A 20,961-nucleotide genomic window follows, 5' to 3' on the forward strand; every position below is an offset into this window, starting at 1 on the left:
ATATCTATTGTATATTGCAGTTTGTACAAATTGTTCTGAGAAATGCACTTATTATTTTGTACATGTTAGGGATGATGTGAAAAATGCACCAAAGTGACTGAGAAAAACTGTAAACACAGCATTCAGGTGCACAAACACATGATTGCTAAATTGTAGACACACCAATCAGGTTTAAGCACTATAAAAATGCAGCAGGTAGGTTCACCTGCCTTCAACCAAAATGGAAGGAGTCAGAAGAAGAGTGAGGGTGAGAGGAGGAGTACACAGAGGAGGAGGAGGTAGAGGAAGAGGCAGAGGCCGAGCCAGAGGTCGAAGCAGGAGGAGAATGTGCACAAAGAAGACGAGGACCAAACTTATCAAATGACATTCGAGCAACACTAGTGGACCATGTTGTGAACCATGGATTGACGCTGAGGGAGGCTGGACTGAGAGTTCAGCCAAATCTTAGCAGATATACAGTGGCATCTGTCATAAGGACTTTGACAGGAAAACAGGTAAAAGAAGATCTGTCTACAGTTACAGTAATCAGCCGCTTATTGTATGCACCATACCAGCACTTGTGATACCCCTTCCTGTGACATTGTACAGTAAGTTACATGTATTATTCTCTACATAGGATTGAGGGTCGGGAACGACAAGGAGGAAGGGGGCCCATATTCACGCAAGAACAAGAGAGAGATAATAAACATGGTTTTGGCCAATAATGCTATCAGGCTCAGAGAACTACAAGCCAACATTATCGGTGACCATGCCATTTTCAATAATGTCCATCAGGTCTCTCAGTCAACACTGGCACGCATCCTGAAAAGACATCAGGTTCAAATGAAACAACTTAACGAGTGCCTTTTGCGCGGAATTCAGAGAGGGTCAAACGGCTGCGGCATGAGTATGTGGAGGTTTGTATTGCTCACTTTAGCACTGTGATGTTGCATACTGCACACATGACTTTTTTACATTGACTGTATACTAGCCCTATCCTGAACTACACAATCTTGTCTTTCACTGTATTTCAGGGAGTTTTGCAGATGGATGCTGAGGAAATCCTGCATGAATTCATATATATTGATGAGGCAGGGTTCAACCTCACAAAAGCAAGGAGGCAGAAATATCATTGGCCACAGGGCTATAATCAATGTCCCAGGGCAACGTGGGGGTAACATCACCCTTTGCGCTGCCATTTCACAGCATGGGGTTGTCCTCCATCATGCCAAAATGGGCCCTTACAACACACCTCATTCTCACATTTTTGGACCGATTGCACCACATCGTCACAGCAGGTAATGAAATGCACCAGATGCAATACACGGTCATCTGGGACAATGTGTCATTCCACCGCTCTGCTTTGGTCCAGAACTGGTTTCAACACCATCCACAGTTGACAGTACTATACCTTCCACCATACTCTCCGTTTCTAAACTCTATCGAAGAGTTTTTCTCTGCATGGCGGTGGAAGGTTTATGATCTCCAGCCCCAGGCTCAGGTACCCATCATTCAGACCATGGAGGACGCCTGTGACCAAGTCGACGCCGCAGCTGTGCAAGGATGGATTCGACATTCAAGACGGTTCTTCCCGCGTTGTCTTGCTAATGACGATATTGCTTGTGATGTTGATGAAATTCTCTGGCCAGATCCAGCTAGGCGAAGAGATAATGTATAGTATGTTTACTGTAGTATTTTCTGTACAATATTGTCAGTTTTTTCAGATTAATTTTTATGTTTGTTGTTGTTATTTACTGTAATTGTAACCTGTACGGGATACAGTATTTTACATTTGTCTGTTGTTTGCTGAGCTAACAGTGCTATGCACACTACCGTAGTAGCATGAAAACTGGGACATGTTTTGTTGTGATTCTCCATGTTGACAGATTTGGGTATATGGAGAGAAATAAATGATATTTTCCTCAGTCTGCAGCATTGGTCTTGTGTAGTGTTTGTATAGTTGCACTTTCTCTGTGTACTTCATTTACAGTACTCTAATCCCTGACAATTGGACTTGCTAAAAGTGTTTTAAGTTAGCAACAGCAGTGTAACTGGTTCAAAAAGATTGAAGTCATATGAAATGTGTGTGTTTCGTATGGTAACAAAATATTATTTTTTATAAAGTCGTGTATAGTTTTGACAAAAGTGTTCCATTTTGCAAATTATCTGAAGTGTTGTGCTACTTTGGTGTAGGGTTGTGCTAATTGTGTGTAGTGTTTTGACAAACCAGGCCGTTTTCAAAATTGTGCTTAAACAATTGAAAAAAACTAAGAATTTTCTACAATTTGAACTATTTTAGTATTATGGCAAAGCATACTAAAGATGAGAGTGCTTTTCATTATGCCCAACAGTGTAGTTGGTTAGACAAAAATCTGGTAATATGAATGAAGTGTGTGCCATTTCGTGCAAACGTTTGATTTTGATAATGCTGTAGTTTTGGTTGCAGTGGTTCATTTTGCAGGATATATGAGGTATTTTGCAGTTTGGGTGTGTGGTTTTGTAAATTGTGTTAAGTATTTTGATAAAACCAAGAACGCATTCAACTGGGTCTACCCTTCCCCACTTTTCTGTAAAATACTGCTTTCTCTTACTTTCAGAATTTAATACACAACAAGGATTTTCATTTTTTTCAAAGCACTGATCAATTTGACTTTTAATACACTCCTGTATAGACAGACACTTCTTCACAGCTTCTTTAGCTTGAATATCATCAACTATCTCTTCCATGGAAATAACCAAAGAGTTAATGGTCGTTTCACCTACACCTGCCACTAAGTTCAGCTATGGTTGCAGCGCAGCTGTCTACAAGACTCTTATTGACAAGGACTGAGTCAGAAGGGGAATTTGTTGATGGCAGGTCATCAAAATGAATTACTGCTACACATTCAGCTGAAGAGGGGGCTTCACCATGATCAGAACAAGGTTCATGTGCTTTATAAAGATGCTTTCTGAACCCAGAAAAAGTGCCATAAACTTGCGAACAACCAGCCTGACAGCATTTAAGACCAAGTGTCTTTCCTGGACAAAGTCCGTGGACCAACTTCAAGTGTTTTGTCAAGGAATTAGCATTTGCCTGCAGGCTTTTGCAAGCAAAACACAACATTTTAGATGAATGATATGAAAAGGTTTGTGTGAAAGGAAAAAGGTTATTTCCTATGCTGCGTTTTAATCCCTTTGCAACTTCAAAACTTTTAGTAACTCAATGCAGTATTTGAGCCCTCAACTCTGCAACCCTAGGATTACCCTTAGTGGTATCAACATCAATTTCATAAATTGTGGTTTGCAAGAAGTTGTAGACATTTACCAGATCCTGGTTGCACAAGGTACCAAAGACAAAATGAGCCTTGAAAAGCTCATCAAAACAGGGAAGAGAGTCTGGTGACTTACAAGGTATTGCATGTTTGTCAATCACAATGGAGTACTTATGAATCACACTCCTCTGGGTCCCCACAGCAAGCAGATAGGGTTGAAGGCTTTCCATGACGCTCTCCAGATGCCCCTGGATGCTGGTCCCAGTCTGTGACACAAGAACTTCATTAGTGTGCTATTAAAATGAATCATGGTTCGCAGTTTGTGAAAATGTAAATTACAGCTACACATGATCTTACCATGATTTGTCCATAATCTTAAAAGTAGTTATTAGGATTAGGAATGGGGACAGAACAGTCAACTGTAACCTCACCTTGGCGTGTCTGGCTGAGATTTTTCCTGGGCTCTTGCAGCCATGAGGTGGCGGTGGCAGAAGGTGGACAAGGACCAAAATGGAGGACATGTCACTGTCCCATTCTGAAAGTACAAATTTTCACTGAAAGTTACATCATTCCATTTTGCTTTCAAAAACAATGCTCCCTTCCATTAGTATAACCATTTTATTCCAGCATACCATTTCCCATTTCTGTTGTGGATTCAGCATTTTGAACCAGGTCTTGCAGGTCGCCTATCTGTGTGAGGCCACGGCTTTGGTCAATGACTTTCTGCTTGTAGAGAGTAGGCCACTTCTCCAGGAACTCTGCAGAGGTTGCATCACCAAACACCAGACACGATGGAATAAGTCTAGACAGAACAGTAAACATTATGGTGTGGCACTATCGTCATGTAATATATCACAGTCCTAATCAGACTGTTGTAGAACAGAAAACAATTGTCCTGACAGTTTCAAGGCAAGGCAGTCGAAGATCCACATACCATTGCTGCTATGTCTTGGAAACGCTGTGAATATTTCAGAGGACTTCACTGGGTCATGAACCATCTTTTGGCGATAGGTGAACGTCTGCTTCATCTTCTCCTTTACAATTGCTTCATCAGCTGTATGCTTCATTCGTGCATTGGCATCACAACACAGGCTGTCTGTTGTTGGACAGTTTTCCTCTCTGAAGGAGTCTATCAGCTTTTGGACCACCTGTAACATGGTGAAACTTTACAGATCACTGGGTTTGTCCGCTCTATACAAGTCTACAATATTGCATCATAAGATAGAAAAAAAAACAAGGCTCGGAAACTCTGCAAGGATGGCCATGCATGCAGTTATGTCACCAGATGAAAAGTAGGATTTATTTGACTCAGAAACAGAATTAATACTAAGATAAACAAAGAGTAAGAGACTAAGAAACACTTGCTTATACAGATGTTCGCATACAATTATTCTCTGGTCATGTGTCATGAATGAGACTAACTACAATCAAAATCAATCTCTGATGCTTCCCTTTGAACAAATTTCAGCCTCCATGCTAGATATCCACTCCCATCTTCTGCATTGTAATAATGCTCCTAAAGTGAAGTATAATTCGGTTTGAGGGAGCAGGTTAAAATTAACCTTAAAACTACAGATGCGCCCATAGATGAAGATCAACAGGTCTGACCCTCGCAGTGCAGAACTTAACTGGGCTTTTATACCACCAGAGTTGAGCTTAGGAGAGATGGCAGATGGTGGGCATACAGATATGTTAATAGATCTATAGTTAAATAAAAACGTCATCCAACAGTAAAACAACAATTTAAATATTGACATTCTGGAAATATTGTAAGGTGTAAGAGAGTTAAAAAGAGTTAAAGAGAGTTAAAAAGGTTAGACTTCGTTTTTAATGTACTTACATAACCAAACTTGCTCCTAGGTTCGGCCAGGTATGAGAACAAGGCAATGATGCCCTTTGCGTAGTCCTCTTTAACACGCTTTTAAGGACTTTTCCTAGACACACACACTCTACTGTTTGAGATCCAAACAAAAGTATTGAGGTGTAAATCACAACTTCTGCTAAAAAATTGTGTAGGTGGTAAGGAATGTAATGAGTATATGACATATATCCATGTTCACTTGTCATTTGTGCAACCAATATCTTGACCATATCGCGTCTTTTGCTATATGTTAGGCTTTTTGACCGAGCATACTCAAGCATGATCGTCTCTCCTCCAGGTTTGTTGTTCAGAATGTCTTCAATCATCTAAGTCAGAGTAATTTCAAAAAGGAACACACTAACACTTTTAAAACAGCAATGAAATAGCAAATATAATAAAACACACCATGATCACCCTTTCATTGATGTAATTTATCACTCAATCTTTGGCAAGTTTGGCATTTGTTTAAACTGGAAAATAGCAGTACTTACATGAGATAGACGATTATCCTCAGCTGTCTTTCTTGTAGCAGGACTCTGCTGCAATATAATGGTGTCACTGGAGTCCCCCTCATTGTCTCCACTGTATTTTGAGAAGGAGCTGCTTGCAGAGGAGCTCAACGAATCTAGCAATCATGTTAACATTTAACTGGTGTGATTAACACTGTAATTATAACACAATTTAGGTGGAAACATCCATTATTATGATTATAGGACTTTTGTTAATGACAATTGATTAGGCCCACTACTGTTCTAAACGGGGTGGGAGAGGTGAGCACAGAAACAAAGATCATTTTAAAATGTAAAAAAGAAAATCAGCAGATATATCTGCTTGTCTCACATATTCAGAACATGTGTTAGGCTAGCCAGGACTGTGTGGATGAATGTGAAGCACTAAGCTAATAAGCAACTCACCATCGGGATTTGGGTCTTGGGGTAAACAAATCTCCAGCACACCAAGGTCTTGTTTCTTAAGAAGAAACTCAAACACCTCATCAACTTCAGTCTTCGATTCATCATAGACTTTTAAGTCCAAGGTTGGAATGTCAAATTTCTTGGCAACTGTGAAGACAAAATATATTTGCACAACCTTATTGATTAAATATGTTGTTTATTTTTTAGAGAAAAACCAGAACAGAAGACAGAAATCAAGAGGTCATCCTTATGTGAACATCGTAACCCCAAAACTGACTTATTGACGTGGAAAGGCGCACTTCCAATTATATGCAGTCTACAACCTGTCTACTACTGCCACGTACTGAATTATTATAACAGCAGTCTGAGTACTATAGCAATACGCCACAGATAGCTATCAACACTGAGATTGTAGCAGCATACAAATGTTAGTATCACTTATTCTTTAAAACCATTAATGACAGGCAAAGACAATGAGCGCAGCTACAGATGAGCATAATTAGACAACTCCCAAAACATAAACCTGTTGCATCGACCTGCCTGCCGCTAAATACTGTCTACTAACAGCTCTCTTTTCAGAGTAAAACACATGTTGCACTGACTAACCTGCTGGCAGTAATTTAGTCAGTAAAGTCCGCTAGCTACAGATAATAGCTAATACCGCTCTGTTGAAAATGTAAAACAGGTGATGCACCGATCCACTGGGCGTACATACTGTCCATAAACCACTAAAAGTGGTATAAGTTAATGTTACTGTAGCTAGCTAGCTAACGTTAATTAGCTCTAGCTAGATGCCCACATTAGCATCTGACTATGCAAATCGTGCAATAACAGAAAGCCTACACTACAATGCTAGCTAGCTAGCTGTAATGTTGCTCAACAGTTTTAATTTGCACACAAAGTTAACCAGTAACAGTGAACTTACCTGGATTTCTGATTGAGTTCAGAAATGAAGAAATTCTGTGGTTCAGTGAATGACTACTGATGTTCGGCGGATCCACGCTCTCGATCTGTCCACTCTTTCCATTCACGAGACACTTACAAATGGACAATGGCGGCAAAATCTAAATGTAACCAACATTAGTGGGCGTGGTCATGCTGTTTTACTCCAATAGAATTGAATCTGTATTTTTGCCACCACTCTAGCCGCGGCTGGTAATAACGACATTCTAAAATGATTTAATTTCACTACTTGAGCAGAAAAATCATTTTAACTCCAGAAAAAACACTCTCCAGTTTTTACTGTGTAGATCTGCAGTGAGGGCCAGGCTCCTACTGGAGCTGTACCTCTGGTTCACAGTAGGTACACTAATCTATGAATCATATGTATTTCATGCTAACTTGTTTGTTTGCTTGATAGATTAGATAATCAATACATTGCCAAACTCAGGCTGACCCTCCTGAACAAGCAGATTGTAGCGACCATGTCATCTTTGCCGCTCCTGAAGCGAGTTCAATAAAGGCTTATGTTTGCAGCAAACATGTTGCCAGAGTAACAATTTCAGTTCAACGATTTGAATGAATATTCTAAAATGTTACGGTGAAACATCAAACAGCTACTTTTTATAAGGATTAAAGCCACAGTATTTAAACTGAAAATGACTTAGCTATTCCTACTAAAAATAGTAGAAAGTCTACATAGCCACATTATTATTACATTTTAGCAGCAGTTTAGTCCCGAAACAGACACTTATGTTCGCCACACAAAATCTCCACAGACTGTTCGCTAACCTTAGCGAACGGTAATGTTAGCGATTAACAAAATAAAAAGAAATATGTTCCCTAACGTTGGCCAACGTTTGCGAACTATTTCCGTTGTTGAATGCAGCTCAAGTGTAAGTGACGTCTAACCAGAGAATCAAACCACCATACGACCAATACAAATGTATTGATAGTTATTTGATTGGTTGAATCAGATGGGTCAACTCTTTGAGAAGGTATCAAATGAAATAGGATCCTATGGAATTGAGGCCAACTCAAAAGTTTCTGATTACATTGAAAGTAACTCACAACACTAACCAATGCACATATTCCATCTTCACTATTTTCACATTTCAGCACCATGTAATCTCATGTAAGTCTATGACAGTCATGTCCCCATATAGTAAAAGGTCTATCTCTATCCACTCAACTACAAGTCATGTAAGAAGTTCAACTAATTGAGGCATCCACAACAGTACAAAAAAGGCAACATTAAGACCCTCATATACTCAGTGTTGAACTCCCTTAGCCCAATACACATCTTACCTCTCCAGAAGCTCTTCTGTGTTCAGGTAGCACTAGAGTATTCCCATTGCTGCCCGGGACTATAGTAGAACCTATACTCATTCTGGGTCCAACTAACATGTACCGTTTGTCTCCGGATCTGTACTGGATGCTGTGGCACAGCGTCCCGTCGTTATTCGTATCTTGTAAATACTTGGAGGAATAGTCTGTGGGTTTGGAGCACTGCATTACAATCAACACGACGATACTGATGAGAAAAAGCGTTGAAACTGACCCCAAAGTAATGATCAAATAAAATGTAACGCTGTTCTCCTCTTCGTCTTTTACTGAACTTTTAACATCAGAAGCTGCAAAAGCCTCTCTGGGCTCCACAACCTTGATAATCACAGTAGCTGTTGCTGACAGTGAAACGTTCCCATTGTCTTTTACCAGTATGACCAGTTTATGCTCAGCCTCGTCTGTCTCTGTGAATGACCGAAGTGTCCTTATCTGTCCTGTATAGCGGTCCAAAGCAAAGAGACTGTGGTCAGTAACTTCCTGCAGTGAAAATAATAACCAGCCGTTATATCCTATATCAGCGTCATAGGCTCTCACTTTAGTCACCAAATGGCCTGCGTTAACATTGCGGGGAATCTCCTCCACACCTTCAGCGGAACCGTTAGCGCTGACTGGATATAAGATCACTGGAGCGTTGTCGTTCTGATCCAGAATGAACACGTTAACTGTGACGTTGGTGCTTTGTGAGGGACTTCCAGAGTCTGTAGCTACAACTTGGAATTTGAATGTTTTCAGAGTTTCAAAGTCAAAGCTTTTTAGCGCCAAAATATTTCCATTTTCTGAATTCATGTTGAGAAAAGATGCCCATTTATTCTCGTCACCACCGTCTCTCAGAATATGATATGAGATAAACGCGTTTTCATTTATGTCACGATCTGACGCACTCACCGAAAACACTGAGGCACCTGGGTCGTTATTTTCAGTGACATAGAAAGTATAGGGACTCAGTGAAAACTCTGGACTGTTATCATTCACATCTGATACAACAACCCTTACAGTTTTTACAGATGACATGGACGGCTGGCCTGCGTCTGTAGCAAATATTGTTAGAGAATATCCTGATTGTTTCTCTCTGTCCAGTGGGGACTTGGTTATTACAGAGTACATGTTATCTTGTAAAGACGGCATTAGTTTGAAAGGTGTTTCTTCCAATACGGAACATGTAACTTTCCCATTGAGACCAGAGTCCAAATCCTTAACACTGATTAGTGCTACAGTCGTTCCGGGCTTGGAATCTTCGGGGATTGCCTTAGAAAATAATGTCACCTCTATCTCAGGTGCATTATCGTTGAAGTCAACTATTTTAATTTTTACACTCTTGTCCATTGTCAGGGGAACGGGTCCTTGATCTGATGCCTGTATATCAATCAGATAACTATCTTTTTCCTCAAAGTCTATTTGTCCTTTCACAGTTATTTCACCGGTTACGGTGTCTAAATTAAAAAGTTTCCTTAACCTGCTGTTGACGTCATTGCCAAATGAATAAATTATATCCCCGTTCAGACCACTGTCTAAATCGGTGGCATTTACCCGTATCACCATTGTTCCCAAAGGAGCGTTTTCAGTTAGCGTTACAGTATATTCTTCTTTAGTGAACACTGGGGTATTGTCGTTAACATCCAATACATCAACAGATATTTCAAGAGTTCCAGATCTAGGTGATTTTCCACCGTCAATGGCAGTGAGGAGGAGTTTGTGGCTCCTTACTGCTTCTCTGTCTAGTGGTTTATGTAAAACCAAAAACGGCATTTTGCCATCCTCACCTCGGTCTTTAACTTCTAAACGAAAATGGTCACTGTGACTAAGTTTATATTGTTGAACGGAGAATGGACCTCTATCTGGGTCGCGCGCAGCTTGTAGCTGAAATCTCGCCCCCGGTAACGCTGACTCAAATATCTCTAAACGTTTCTCTTTCTCGGGAAAGCTGGGAGAATGGTCGTTCACATCTAACACCTCCACCGCGACATAATGGATCTCCAGCGGGTTCTCTAGAACGGTTTTCAGGTTGATCAAACACACGCTGCTCCGTTCACACACCTCCTCTCGGTCTATTTTTCGATTCACATACAAGATGCCGTCATTCCTGTTCACCTGGAAAAGGGGCTCGGTCGAGCCAGATACGATTCGAAATCCCCTATCCTTCAATGTGCTCAGATCTATTCCCAAATCCTTAGCTACATTCCCCACGACAGTTCCTTCCTTGAGCTCTTCTGAGATGGAGTATCTTATCTGAGCAGAGGCTCCGCTCCAAAAGAGAACCAAAGCAACCATGAACGCGACCCACTGGCATCGCTCCTGCAATGCCCCGCATCCTCTTTGTTCCATGTTTTATGGTTTAAAAAAATCCCGAGCACTTCCACTCTGCCTCTAATGGTAGGGTAAGCTAATCTTATCCATTGCAGTCCCAAATATGATTACAGCTCGTTAATTTACAGTATGTTGGTGATGAAAGGTTTTAAATTACAATGTATCCTCGATGCTCACGGCTGTAGTCTGCTACTGACGAAATAGCAAACCAGCTCTAAAGGGAGGACTCAAAAGTATGGCCAATAGATTTCTTTCATAAGCATAATTTTACTTGCGCACTGACACCATGCGTTTCCACCTCATATTGCAGGATTTCGTAGGGTAATTATACCCTTTACGAACCATTACTACCCCAATACCGAGTGCTATTTCGAAACAAAAACGTGCAAAAAAATACAACAATATTAAAAACTATTGTTCTGGTTAGGCAAAGATGGGACATGAATGGAAAAGATATTTATGAGAAGTCAGGGTGTGTATGTTGACGTTTAGAAAATGCTGCTAATATAGCCTTAGTGAATCTATAAATGATCGTTAACCATTCCAGGAGAAGTTTGCCAAAACGAAGATGCAGAATGAACTCCGCAATGTTTCAGCACCATGGACAGCGGCACCACAAAGTGCAGTGTCTTCAGAAGAGAAAAAACCGTAGGACAGCACCCTCTGAAGTAAAACGAATATTGCTAATACACCCATTATTGTAATAACACAGACAAGTGCATGATCTGTTGTCACCTACAATACTGGCAATCATCTTTGAAACTCCATAAGCTATACTCATACATTCAACCATTTAGGCACAGATCCTGTAAGCATCAGGAATATCACTTAGAAAATACTCAGAACCAAATAGTTGCTACTCATGGCAAAGTGGTCAACATCTTACCTCTCCAGACGCAAGTCTACTGTGTTCGGGTATCACTAGAGTATTTCCATTGCTGCCCGGGACAATAGTAGAACCTATACTCATTCTGGGTCCAACTAACATGTACCGTTTGTCTCCGGATCTGTACTGGATGCTGTGGCACAGTGTCCCGTCGTTATTCGCATCTTGTAAATACTTGGAGGAATAGTCTGTGGGTTTGGAGCACTGCATTACAATCAACACGACGATACTGATGAGAAAAAGCGTTGAAACTGACCCCAAAGTAATGATCAAATAAAATGTAACGCTGTTCTCCTCTTCGTCTTTTACTGAACTTTTAACATCAGAAGCAGCAAAAGCCTCTTTGGGCTCCACAACGTTGATCTTCACAGTAGCTGTTGCTGACAGTGAAACGTTCCCATTGTCTTTAACCAGTATGACCAGTTTATGCTCAGCCTCGTCTGTCTCTGTGAATGACCGAAGTGTCCTTATCTGTCCTGTATAGCGGTCCAAAGCAAAGAGACTGTGGTCAGTAACTTCCTGCAGTGAAAATAATAACCAGCCGTTATATCCTATATCAGCGTCATAGGCTCTCACTTTAGTCACCAAATGGCCTGCGTTCACATTGCGGGGAATCTCCTCCACACCTTCAGCAGAACCGTTAGCGCTGACTGGATACAAGATCACTGGAGTGTTGTCGTTCTGATCCAGAATGAACACGTTCACTGTGACGTTGGTGCTTTGTGACGGACTTCCAGAGTCTGTAGCTACAACTTGGAATTGGAACGTTTTTAACCTTTCAAAGTCAAAGCTTTTTAGAGACAAAATGTTCCCATTTTCCAAGTTTATGTTTAGAAAGGATGCCCATTTGTTCTCCTCGCCACTGTCTCTCGGAATATGATATGAAATAAGAGCGTTTTCATTTATGTCACGATCTGAGGCACTCACTGAAAATACTGAGCCTCCTGGGTCGTTATTCTCAGTGACATAGAAAGTATAAGGACTCAGTGAAAACTCTGGACTGTTATCGTTCACATCTGATACAACAATAATAATAGTCTTTACAGATGACAAGGAAGGCTGGCCTTCGTCTTTGGCAACTATTGTAAAATCGTATTGCGATACTTCCTCTCTATCCAGTGGTGACTTGGTGACTACAGAGTACATGTTGTCCTGTAAAGACTGGACTAGTTTAAAAGGGACGTCCTCACTTATAGAACAGATAACTTTCCCATTGAGACCAGAGTCTAAATCATTAACACTTATAAGAGCGACAGTGGTTCCGGATCTGGAATATTCGGGGATTGCCTTAGAAAAGGATGTCACCTCAATTTCAGGTGCATTATCGTTGAGGTCAACAATTTTTATTTTTACGCTTTTGTAACTTGTCAGAGGAACGGCTCCCCTGTCTGATGCCTGTATATCAATTTCATAGCGATCTTTAACCTCAAAGTCTATCAGTCCTTTCACAATTACTTCACCAGTATTAGTGTCAACAACAAATATATTACGTAACTTACTATTTACATTATTACCAAAAGAGTAAATAACTTCACCGTTCAAATCATCATCTATATCCGTAGCGTTTACTCGTACAACTGTCGTGCCAACAGGGGCATTTTCATTCAACATTACAGAGTATGACTCTTCGTTGAAAACTGGCATATTATCATTTACATCTAAAACGTCGACAATTATGTTAATAGTACCAGATCTAGGAGGTATACCTCCATCAATAGCTGTGAGCAGAAATCTATGGGTCCTCGTAGATTCTTTATCTAGCGGTTTCTGTAGATTTAGAATAGGAATTTTACCATCTTCATCTCTGTCCATAACTTCTAAACGGAAATGATCATTGTGGCTAAGTTTATACTGTTGAACAGAATATATTCCACCGTCTGGGTCGCGCGCTGTTTGTAGCTGAAATCGTGCTCCCGGCAATGCGGACTCTGAAATCTCTAATCGTTTCTCTTTATCTGGAAAGCTGGGAGAATGGTCGTTCACATCTAACACCTCCACCGCGACATAATGGATCTCCAGCGGGTTCTCTAGAACGGTTTTCAGGTTGATCAAACACACGCTGCTCCGTTCGCACACCTCCTCTCGGTCTATTTTTCGGTTCACATACAAGATGCCGTCATTCCTGTTCACCTGGAAAAGGGGCTCGGTCGAGCCAGATACGATTCGAAATCCCCTTTCCGTCAAGGTGCTCAGATCTATTCCCAAATCCTTAGCTATATTCCCCACGACAGTTCCTTCCTTGAGCTCTTCAGAGATTGAGTATTTTATTTGAGCTGAAGTCCCGCTCCAAAAGAGAACCAAAGCAACCATGAACACAACCCACTGCCGTCGCTCCCGCCATGCCCCGCATCCTCTTTGTTCCATGTTTTCAAGATAAATAACAATAATCCACAGCACTTCCACTATTCCTTCATTGGTGACAATTTTCTATCCAATACATAAACAAATATGACCAAAGCTCATTATCCAATGGTGTTTTCAAAATGTACATTTGAAATGTTATTCTCCCCATGAAGCTCACGACTGTATTCCTCCTCCAGCGACTGAATAAGCTACGAAACCAGCAAGGGGGCAGACTCAAAAGCATGACAAGAATGATTTCTATCAGTAGCGTTTTTCTAGTTGGGTACTGACACCATGCGATTCTACCTCAAATTACACTATTCTTGAAGTTACTAATGGAATCTTGACTAGATAAATAAACGTGACTGCAAAAGTTGTCTAGAAAAGTCAGCATACATTTAACAAACCATTGTCTTCATGCGACCATAGAGCAAAATGTTGCCTACTCATGTATGCAACAACGGCGAAACAAGGAAATACGAATGAAGAAGAATAAAATATCCACTTAACGAGCATTTATTATATTATATATGTTATTACGTTTTGGCAAAGTTTTACCAGTCAACAGCAGGTTGAACTAAACAATGTTTCAGCACCACAGACACGGACAGCGATCAGTCCTGAGAGCAACGGCTCTATCATCGAAACTGGGAGTTTCATGTTGCAGCAAACCAATCTCTTACTCAATAACAAAAAGTACTTCACACATTACCACATAACCCTTTTTGGTCGATGAAAATTGCATTTTAAAATGCGAGGTCATTTTCAACTTCTTACCTCTCCAGAAGCTATCCTCTTGTGGTTGGGTATCACTAGAGTATTTCCATTACTACACGGCACTATAGTAGAACCTATACTCATTCTGGGTCCAACTAACATGTACTGTTTGTCTCCGGATCTGTACTGGATGCTGTGGCACAGCGTCCCGTCGTTATTCGTATCTTGTAAATACGTGGAGGAATAGTCTGTGGGTTTGGAGCACTGCATTACAATCAACACGATGATACTGATGAGAAAAAGCGTTGAAACTGACCCCAAAGTAATGATCAAATAAAATGTAACGCTGTTCTCCTCCTCGTCATCTTTTACTGAACTTTGAACATCAGAAGCTGCAAAAGCCTCTTTTGGATCTACAACGTTGATAATCACAGTAGCTTTTGCTGAGAGTGAAACGTTCCCATTGTCTTTTACCAGTATGACCAGTTTATGCTCAGCCTCGTCTGTCTCTGTGAATGACCGAAGTGTCCTTATGTGTCCCGTGTAGCGGTCCAAAGCAAAGAGACTGTGGTCAGTAACTTCCTGCAGTGAAAATAATAACCAGCCGTTATATCCTATATCAGCGTCATAGGCTCTTACTTTAGTCACCAAATGGCCTGCGTTCACATTACGGGGAATCTCCTCCACACCTTCAGCAGAACCGTTAGCGCTGACTGGATACAAGATCACTGGAGCGTTGTCGTTCTGATCCAGAATGAACACGTTGACTGTGACGTTGCTGCATTGTGATGGAGTTCCAGAGTCTGTAGCTACAACTTGGAATTGGAATGTTTTTAAAGTTTCAAAGTCAAAGCTTTTTAGCGCCAATATATTCCCATTTTCAGAATTAATATTAAGAAAAGATGCCCATTTGTTCTGCTCACCACTTTCTCTCAGAATATTATATGAAATAAGTGCATTTTCGTTTATGTCACGATCTGAGGCACTCACCGAAAATACTGAGCCTCCTGGGTCATTATTCTCAATGACATAGAAAGTATAGGGACTCAGTGAAAACTCTGGACTGTTATCATTCACATCTGATACAACAACGCTGATAGTCTTTACAGATGACAAGGAAGGCTGGCCTTCGTCTTTGGCAACTATTGTTATATCATATTCAGATTGTTTCTCTCTATCCAGTGGTGACTTTGTGATAACAGAATACATGTTATCTTGTAAAGATGACATTAGTTTGAAAGGTACATCTTCAAGTACTGAGCAAATAACTTTCCCATTGAGACCAGAGTCCAAATCATTAACACTGATTAGTGCGACTGTGGTTCCGGGTTTAGAATCCTCGGGTATTGCATTCGAAAAGGATGTCGCCTCAATCTCAGGCGCATTGTCGTTGACGTCAACAATCTTTACTATGACGCTGTTGTCGGTTGTAAGGGGAGCAAGTCCTTGGTCTGATGCTTGTATATCAATCTCATATTTATTATTTTCCTCATAATCTATCACGCCTTTGACTGTTATTTCACCAGTAATCGAATCCAAAATGAAAAGCTCCCGTACCTTTTTATCTACTTCATTACCAAATGAATATCTAACTTCGCCGTTTGCACCTTCGTCTAAATCGGTTGCGTTTACCTGAATGACAGTTGCACCGATAGGAACATTTTCACTAAGCCTTACAGAGTACACGTCTTTAGTAAAAATCGGGGAATTGTCATTAACATCCAATACCGCAATCTTTATTTCGCTTGTGCCAGACCTCACTGGTTTTCCTCCATCCATGGCTGCAAGTAATAACACATGGTTCATAGTAACTTCCCTGTCTAACTGCTTCAGTAAAATTAAAAACGGTATTTTACGGTCTTCACCTCGGTCTTTAACTTCTATACGAAAATGGTCATTGTCACTGAGTTTATATTGTTGAACGGAGAATTGGCCACTGTCTGAGTCGCGCGCTGCTTGTAGCTGAAATCGCGCTCCCGGTAACGCAGATTCTGAAATCTCTAACCGTTTCTCTTTATCTGGAAAGCTGGGAGAATGGTCGTTCACATCTACCACCTCCACCGCGACATAATGTATCTCCAGCGGGTTCTCTAGAACGGTTTTCAGGTTGATCAAACACACGCTGCTCCGTTCACACACCTCCTCTCGGTCTATTTTTCGATTCACATACAAGATGCCGTCATTCCTGTTTACCTGGAAAAGGGGCTCGGTCGAACCAGACACGATTCGAAATCCCCTTTCCTTCAAGGTACTCAGTTCAATTCCCAAATCCTTAGCTACATTCCCCACGACAGTTCCTTCCTCAAGCTCTTCAGAGGTGGAGTATCTTATCTGAGCTGAAGCTCCGCTCCAAAAGAGAACCAAAGCAACCATGTAGGTGACCCACTGCCGTCGCTCCCGCCATGCACCGCATCCTCTTTGTTCCATGTTTTCAAGATAAATATCAAAAATCCACAGCACTTCCACTATTCCTCCATTGGTGACTGTTGTCTATCCATTACATCCCGAATATGATAAATACTCATTATTCAATAGTGGTTCAATAATGTCAATGTTATATCTTATTCGCTTCACGAAGGTGCACAACTGTATTCCTCCAGCGACTGAATAAAAGCTACCAAACCAGCAAAAGGGCGGACTCACAAGTATGACGAGAGGAACTCTACCAGGAGCGTTATTCTAGTTGGGTACTGACACCATGCGATTCAACCTCACATTACACTGTAATTCAATCGTATTACGGGTATTTGGACGTATCGGAGGAAACGTTAGCCTACTGCATCACTTGTATGAATATAGAAAGTCGGGATACACGTAATCTCATTCCCAGACACCTCCGCCGAAATGCGTCATAGCCTGGGGACGAGGTTAGGCTAGACATCACAAACCATTATGGAAAACGCCTGTTTATGAGAACATAAAACAACACTTACTCAAGTATGCAACGAGTGTCCAATAGGACACAGTGTTGAGAAAGATTTATACAATGAAAGAGGCCGACCTTCACCTGGCAAACAGCCCGTTGAACTTCACAGCGTTTCAGCACCACTGTCATTGACAGCGACCAGTCCTGAGAGCAGTGGATGGGAATGAACTGCCAAGGTACTTCCATGAACGAAGTTGAGGTATAATGTTATACATCCAATAACCCTCTGACTACCTGATAGGCCTACACTATGCAATTATAATCAACACAATTTACAAGCTCACGAACACTATCAGAAAATAGTCGGTAATTATATAAACGTATTTAATGTCTTACCTCTCCAGAAGCTCTGCTCCTGTTTTCAGGTATCACTAGAGTATTTCCATTGCTGCCCGGGACTATAGTAGAACCTATACTCATTCTGGGTCCAACTAACATGTACCGTTTGTCTCCGGATCTGTACTGGATGCTGTGGCACAGTGTCCCGTCGTTATTCGCATCTTGTACATGCGTGGAGGAATAGTCTGTGGGTTTGGAGCACTGCATTGCAATCAACCCGATGATGCTGATGAGAAAAAGCGTTGAAACTGACCCCAAAGTAATGATCAAATAAAATGTAACGCTGTTCTCCTCCTCATCTTTTACTGAACTTTTAACATCAGAAGCTGCAAAAGCCTCTTTGGGCTCCACAACCTTGATAATCACAGTAGCTGTTGCTGACAGTGAAACGTTCCCATTGTCTTTTACCAGTATGACCAGTTTATGCTCAGCCTCTTCTGTCTCTGTGAATGACCGAAGTGTCCTTATTTGTCCTGTATAGCGGTCCAAAGCAAAGAGACTGTGGTCAGTAACTTCCTGCAGTGAAAATAATAACCAGCCGTTATATCCTATATCAGCGTCATAGGCTCTCACTTTAGTCACCAAATGGCCTGCGTTCACATTGCGGGGAATCTCCTCCACACCTTCAGCAGAACCGTTAGCGCTGACTGGATATAAGATCACTGGAGCGTTGTCGTTCTGATCCAGAATGTACACGTTGACTGTGACGTTGCTGTTTTGTGAGGGAGTTCCAGAGTCTGTAGCTACAACTTGGAATTTGAATGTTTTTAACGTTTCAAAGTCAAAGCTTTTTAGCGCCAAAATGTTCCCAGTTTCAGAATTAATATTAAGAAATGATGCCAAATTGTTCCCCTCACCACTGTCTCTCAGAATATGATATGAAATAAGAGCGTTTTCATTTATGTCATGATCTGAGGCACTGACGGAAAATACTGAGGCGCCTGGGTAGTTATTTTCACTGACATAGAAATTATAGGGACTCAGTGAAAACTCTGGACTGTTATCATTCACATCTGATACAACAACGCTGACAGTCTTTATAGATGACAAGGAAGGCTGTCCTGCGTCTTTGGCAACTATTGTGACGTCATAATGACCCTGTTTCTCTCTATCCAGTGGTGACTTGGTGACTACAGAGTACATGTTGTCCTGTAAAGACGGCATTAGTTTGAAAGGGACTTCCTCACTTATAGAACAGATCACTTTGCCATTGAGACCAGAGTCTAAATCATTAACACTAATTAGAGCTACAGTGGTTCCGGGTCTAGAATCCTCAGGGATTGCCTTAGAAAACGATGTTATTTCTATCTCAGGCGCGTTGTCGTTGACGTCAATTATCTTTACTATTACACTTTTCTCTGTTGTCAGGGGAACGGGTCCTTGATCTGATGCCTGTATATCAATCAGATAGCTATCTTTTTCCTCAAAATTGATTGGTCCTTTAACAGTTATTTCACCCGTTAAGGTGTCTAAATCAAAAAGTTTCTTCAGCTTGCTCTTCACGTCATTGCCAAATGAATAAATTATATCCCCGTTTACACCACCATCTAAATCGGTGGCGTTTACCTGAATAACCGTTGTGCCTACGGGAGCGTTTTCATTTAACATTACAGAGTAAACATCTTTAGTGAATAGAGGTGTGTTGTCATTAACATCCAATACATCAACAGTTATTTCAATAGTTCCAGATCTCGGTGGTTTTCCACCATCAATAGCAGTGAGAAGTAATTTATGCCTTCTTACAGCTTCTCTATCTAATGGCTTCTGTAAAACCAAAAATGGCATTTTGCCATCTTCACCTCGGTCTTTCACCTCAACACGGAAATGGTCATTGTGACTAAGTTTATATTGTTGAACGGAGAATGGACCTCCATCAGGGTCATGCGCAGCTAGTAGCTGAAATCTCGCCCCCGGCAACACGGACTCTGAAATATCTAACCGTTTCTCTGTCTCGGGAAAGCTGGGAGAATGGTCGTTAACGTCTAACACCTCCACCGCGACATAATGGATCTCCAGCGGGTTCTCTAGAACGGTTTTCAGGTTGATCAAACAAACGCTTTTCCGTTCGCACATCTCCTCTCGGTCTATTTTTCGATTCACATACAAGATGCCGTCATTCCTGTTCACCTGGAAAAGGGGCTCGGTCGAGCCAGATACGATTCGAAATCCCCTTTCCGTCAAGGTACTCAGTTCAATTCCCAAATCCTTAGCTACATTCCCCACGACAGTTCCTTCCTTGAGCTCTTCAGAGATGGAGTATCTTATCTGAGCAGACGCTCCGCTCCAAAAGAGAACCAAAGCAACCATGAACACAACCCACTGCCGTCGCTCCCGCCATGCCCCGCATCCTATTTGTTCCATGTTTTCAAGATAAATAACAATAATCCACAGCACTTCCACTATTCCTTCATTGGTGATAGTTGTCTATCCATTATATTAGCCAAATACCAAAACTAATAAGCCAACACTTGTTTTATTCATGTACATTTCAGATCTTATTCTGTCCACGATGCTGGACGACTGTATCCTCCAGCGACTGAATAAGCTACGAAACCAGCAAAGGGGAGGGTTCAAAACTATGACGAGAAGATATCTACCAGGGATATTACTCTAGGTGGTTACTGACACCATGTGATTCCACTTCAAATTGCACTATTGTTTACAACTTTAAATTGTCTTTGTCCTATATTGAACGCCATCTTGACACAATTACATACGAGAGAAAACGTTACTCCAAAGTTGTATGGATATGGGAAACATGGATACATTTGAAATCAAATCATAATGTTTTTACAAGAACTAAATAATTATTCAAGAATGCAACAGGTGTCCACAAGTATATACGATCGAGAAAGATTCATACAAAGAAAGATGAAGGCTTTTGGATGATGCGTTAACTTTACGTGCGATTATGTCATCACTTTTTGGCAAATATACTGTACATTGCGCAACGTTTTAGCACCACTATCATGGACAGCGACCAGCCTGAAGTGGCTGTGGATTAGTTCAAGTGGGATATAGGGTTATTGCATACAACCCTCTAACTCAAAAACAACATTCTTGACACACTCACAGAATCATTTTGGTCAATTAAGTATTGGCCTGAAATGTTAATGTTACTGTCATTGGTCAATGCTTGGCACAATACATTTGTG

The 20,961-nt window shown here is 41.1% G+C and overlaps 1 protein-coding gene across 37 annotated transcripts in view; it reads right to left on the bottom strand.

Annotated features, from left to right (window-relative positions):
* LOC139574176 (protocadherin alpha-C2-like) overlaps positions 1 to 20,961 on the bottom strand; it is a 305,452-nt gene that overhangs the window by 228,425 nt on the left and 56,066 nt on the right. For 2 of the 37 annotated variants that reach the window (XM_071398480.1, XM_071398454.1), the window contains exon 1: positions 17,804 to 20,301. The exons of 29 other annotated variants lie outside the window; for them this stretch is intronic. In XM_071398480.1, coding sequence (XP_071254581.1) covers positions 17,804 to 20,167 — 2,364 coding nt within the window. In that variant the 5' untranslated portion in view covers positions 20,168 to 20,301. Of the gene's footprint in view, positions 1 to 8,252; positions 10,792 to 11,481; positions 14,025 to 14,601; positions 17,150 to 17,803; positions 20,319 to 20,961 lie in introns of those variants that run through there. 6 more of the 37 variants (XM_071398482.1, XM_071398456.1, XM_071398483.1 and 3 more) reach the window with 4 other exon arrangements.

This window comes from Salvelinus alpinus, chromosome 4 (genome assembly GCF_045679555.1).
Source record: "Salvelinus alpinus chromosome 4, SLU_Salpinus.1, whole genome shotgun sequence".
NCBI classification, from domain to species: domain Eukaryota; kingdom Metazoa; phylum Chordata; class Actinopteri; order Salmoniformes; family Salmonidae; genus Salvelinus; species Salvelinus alpinus.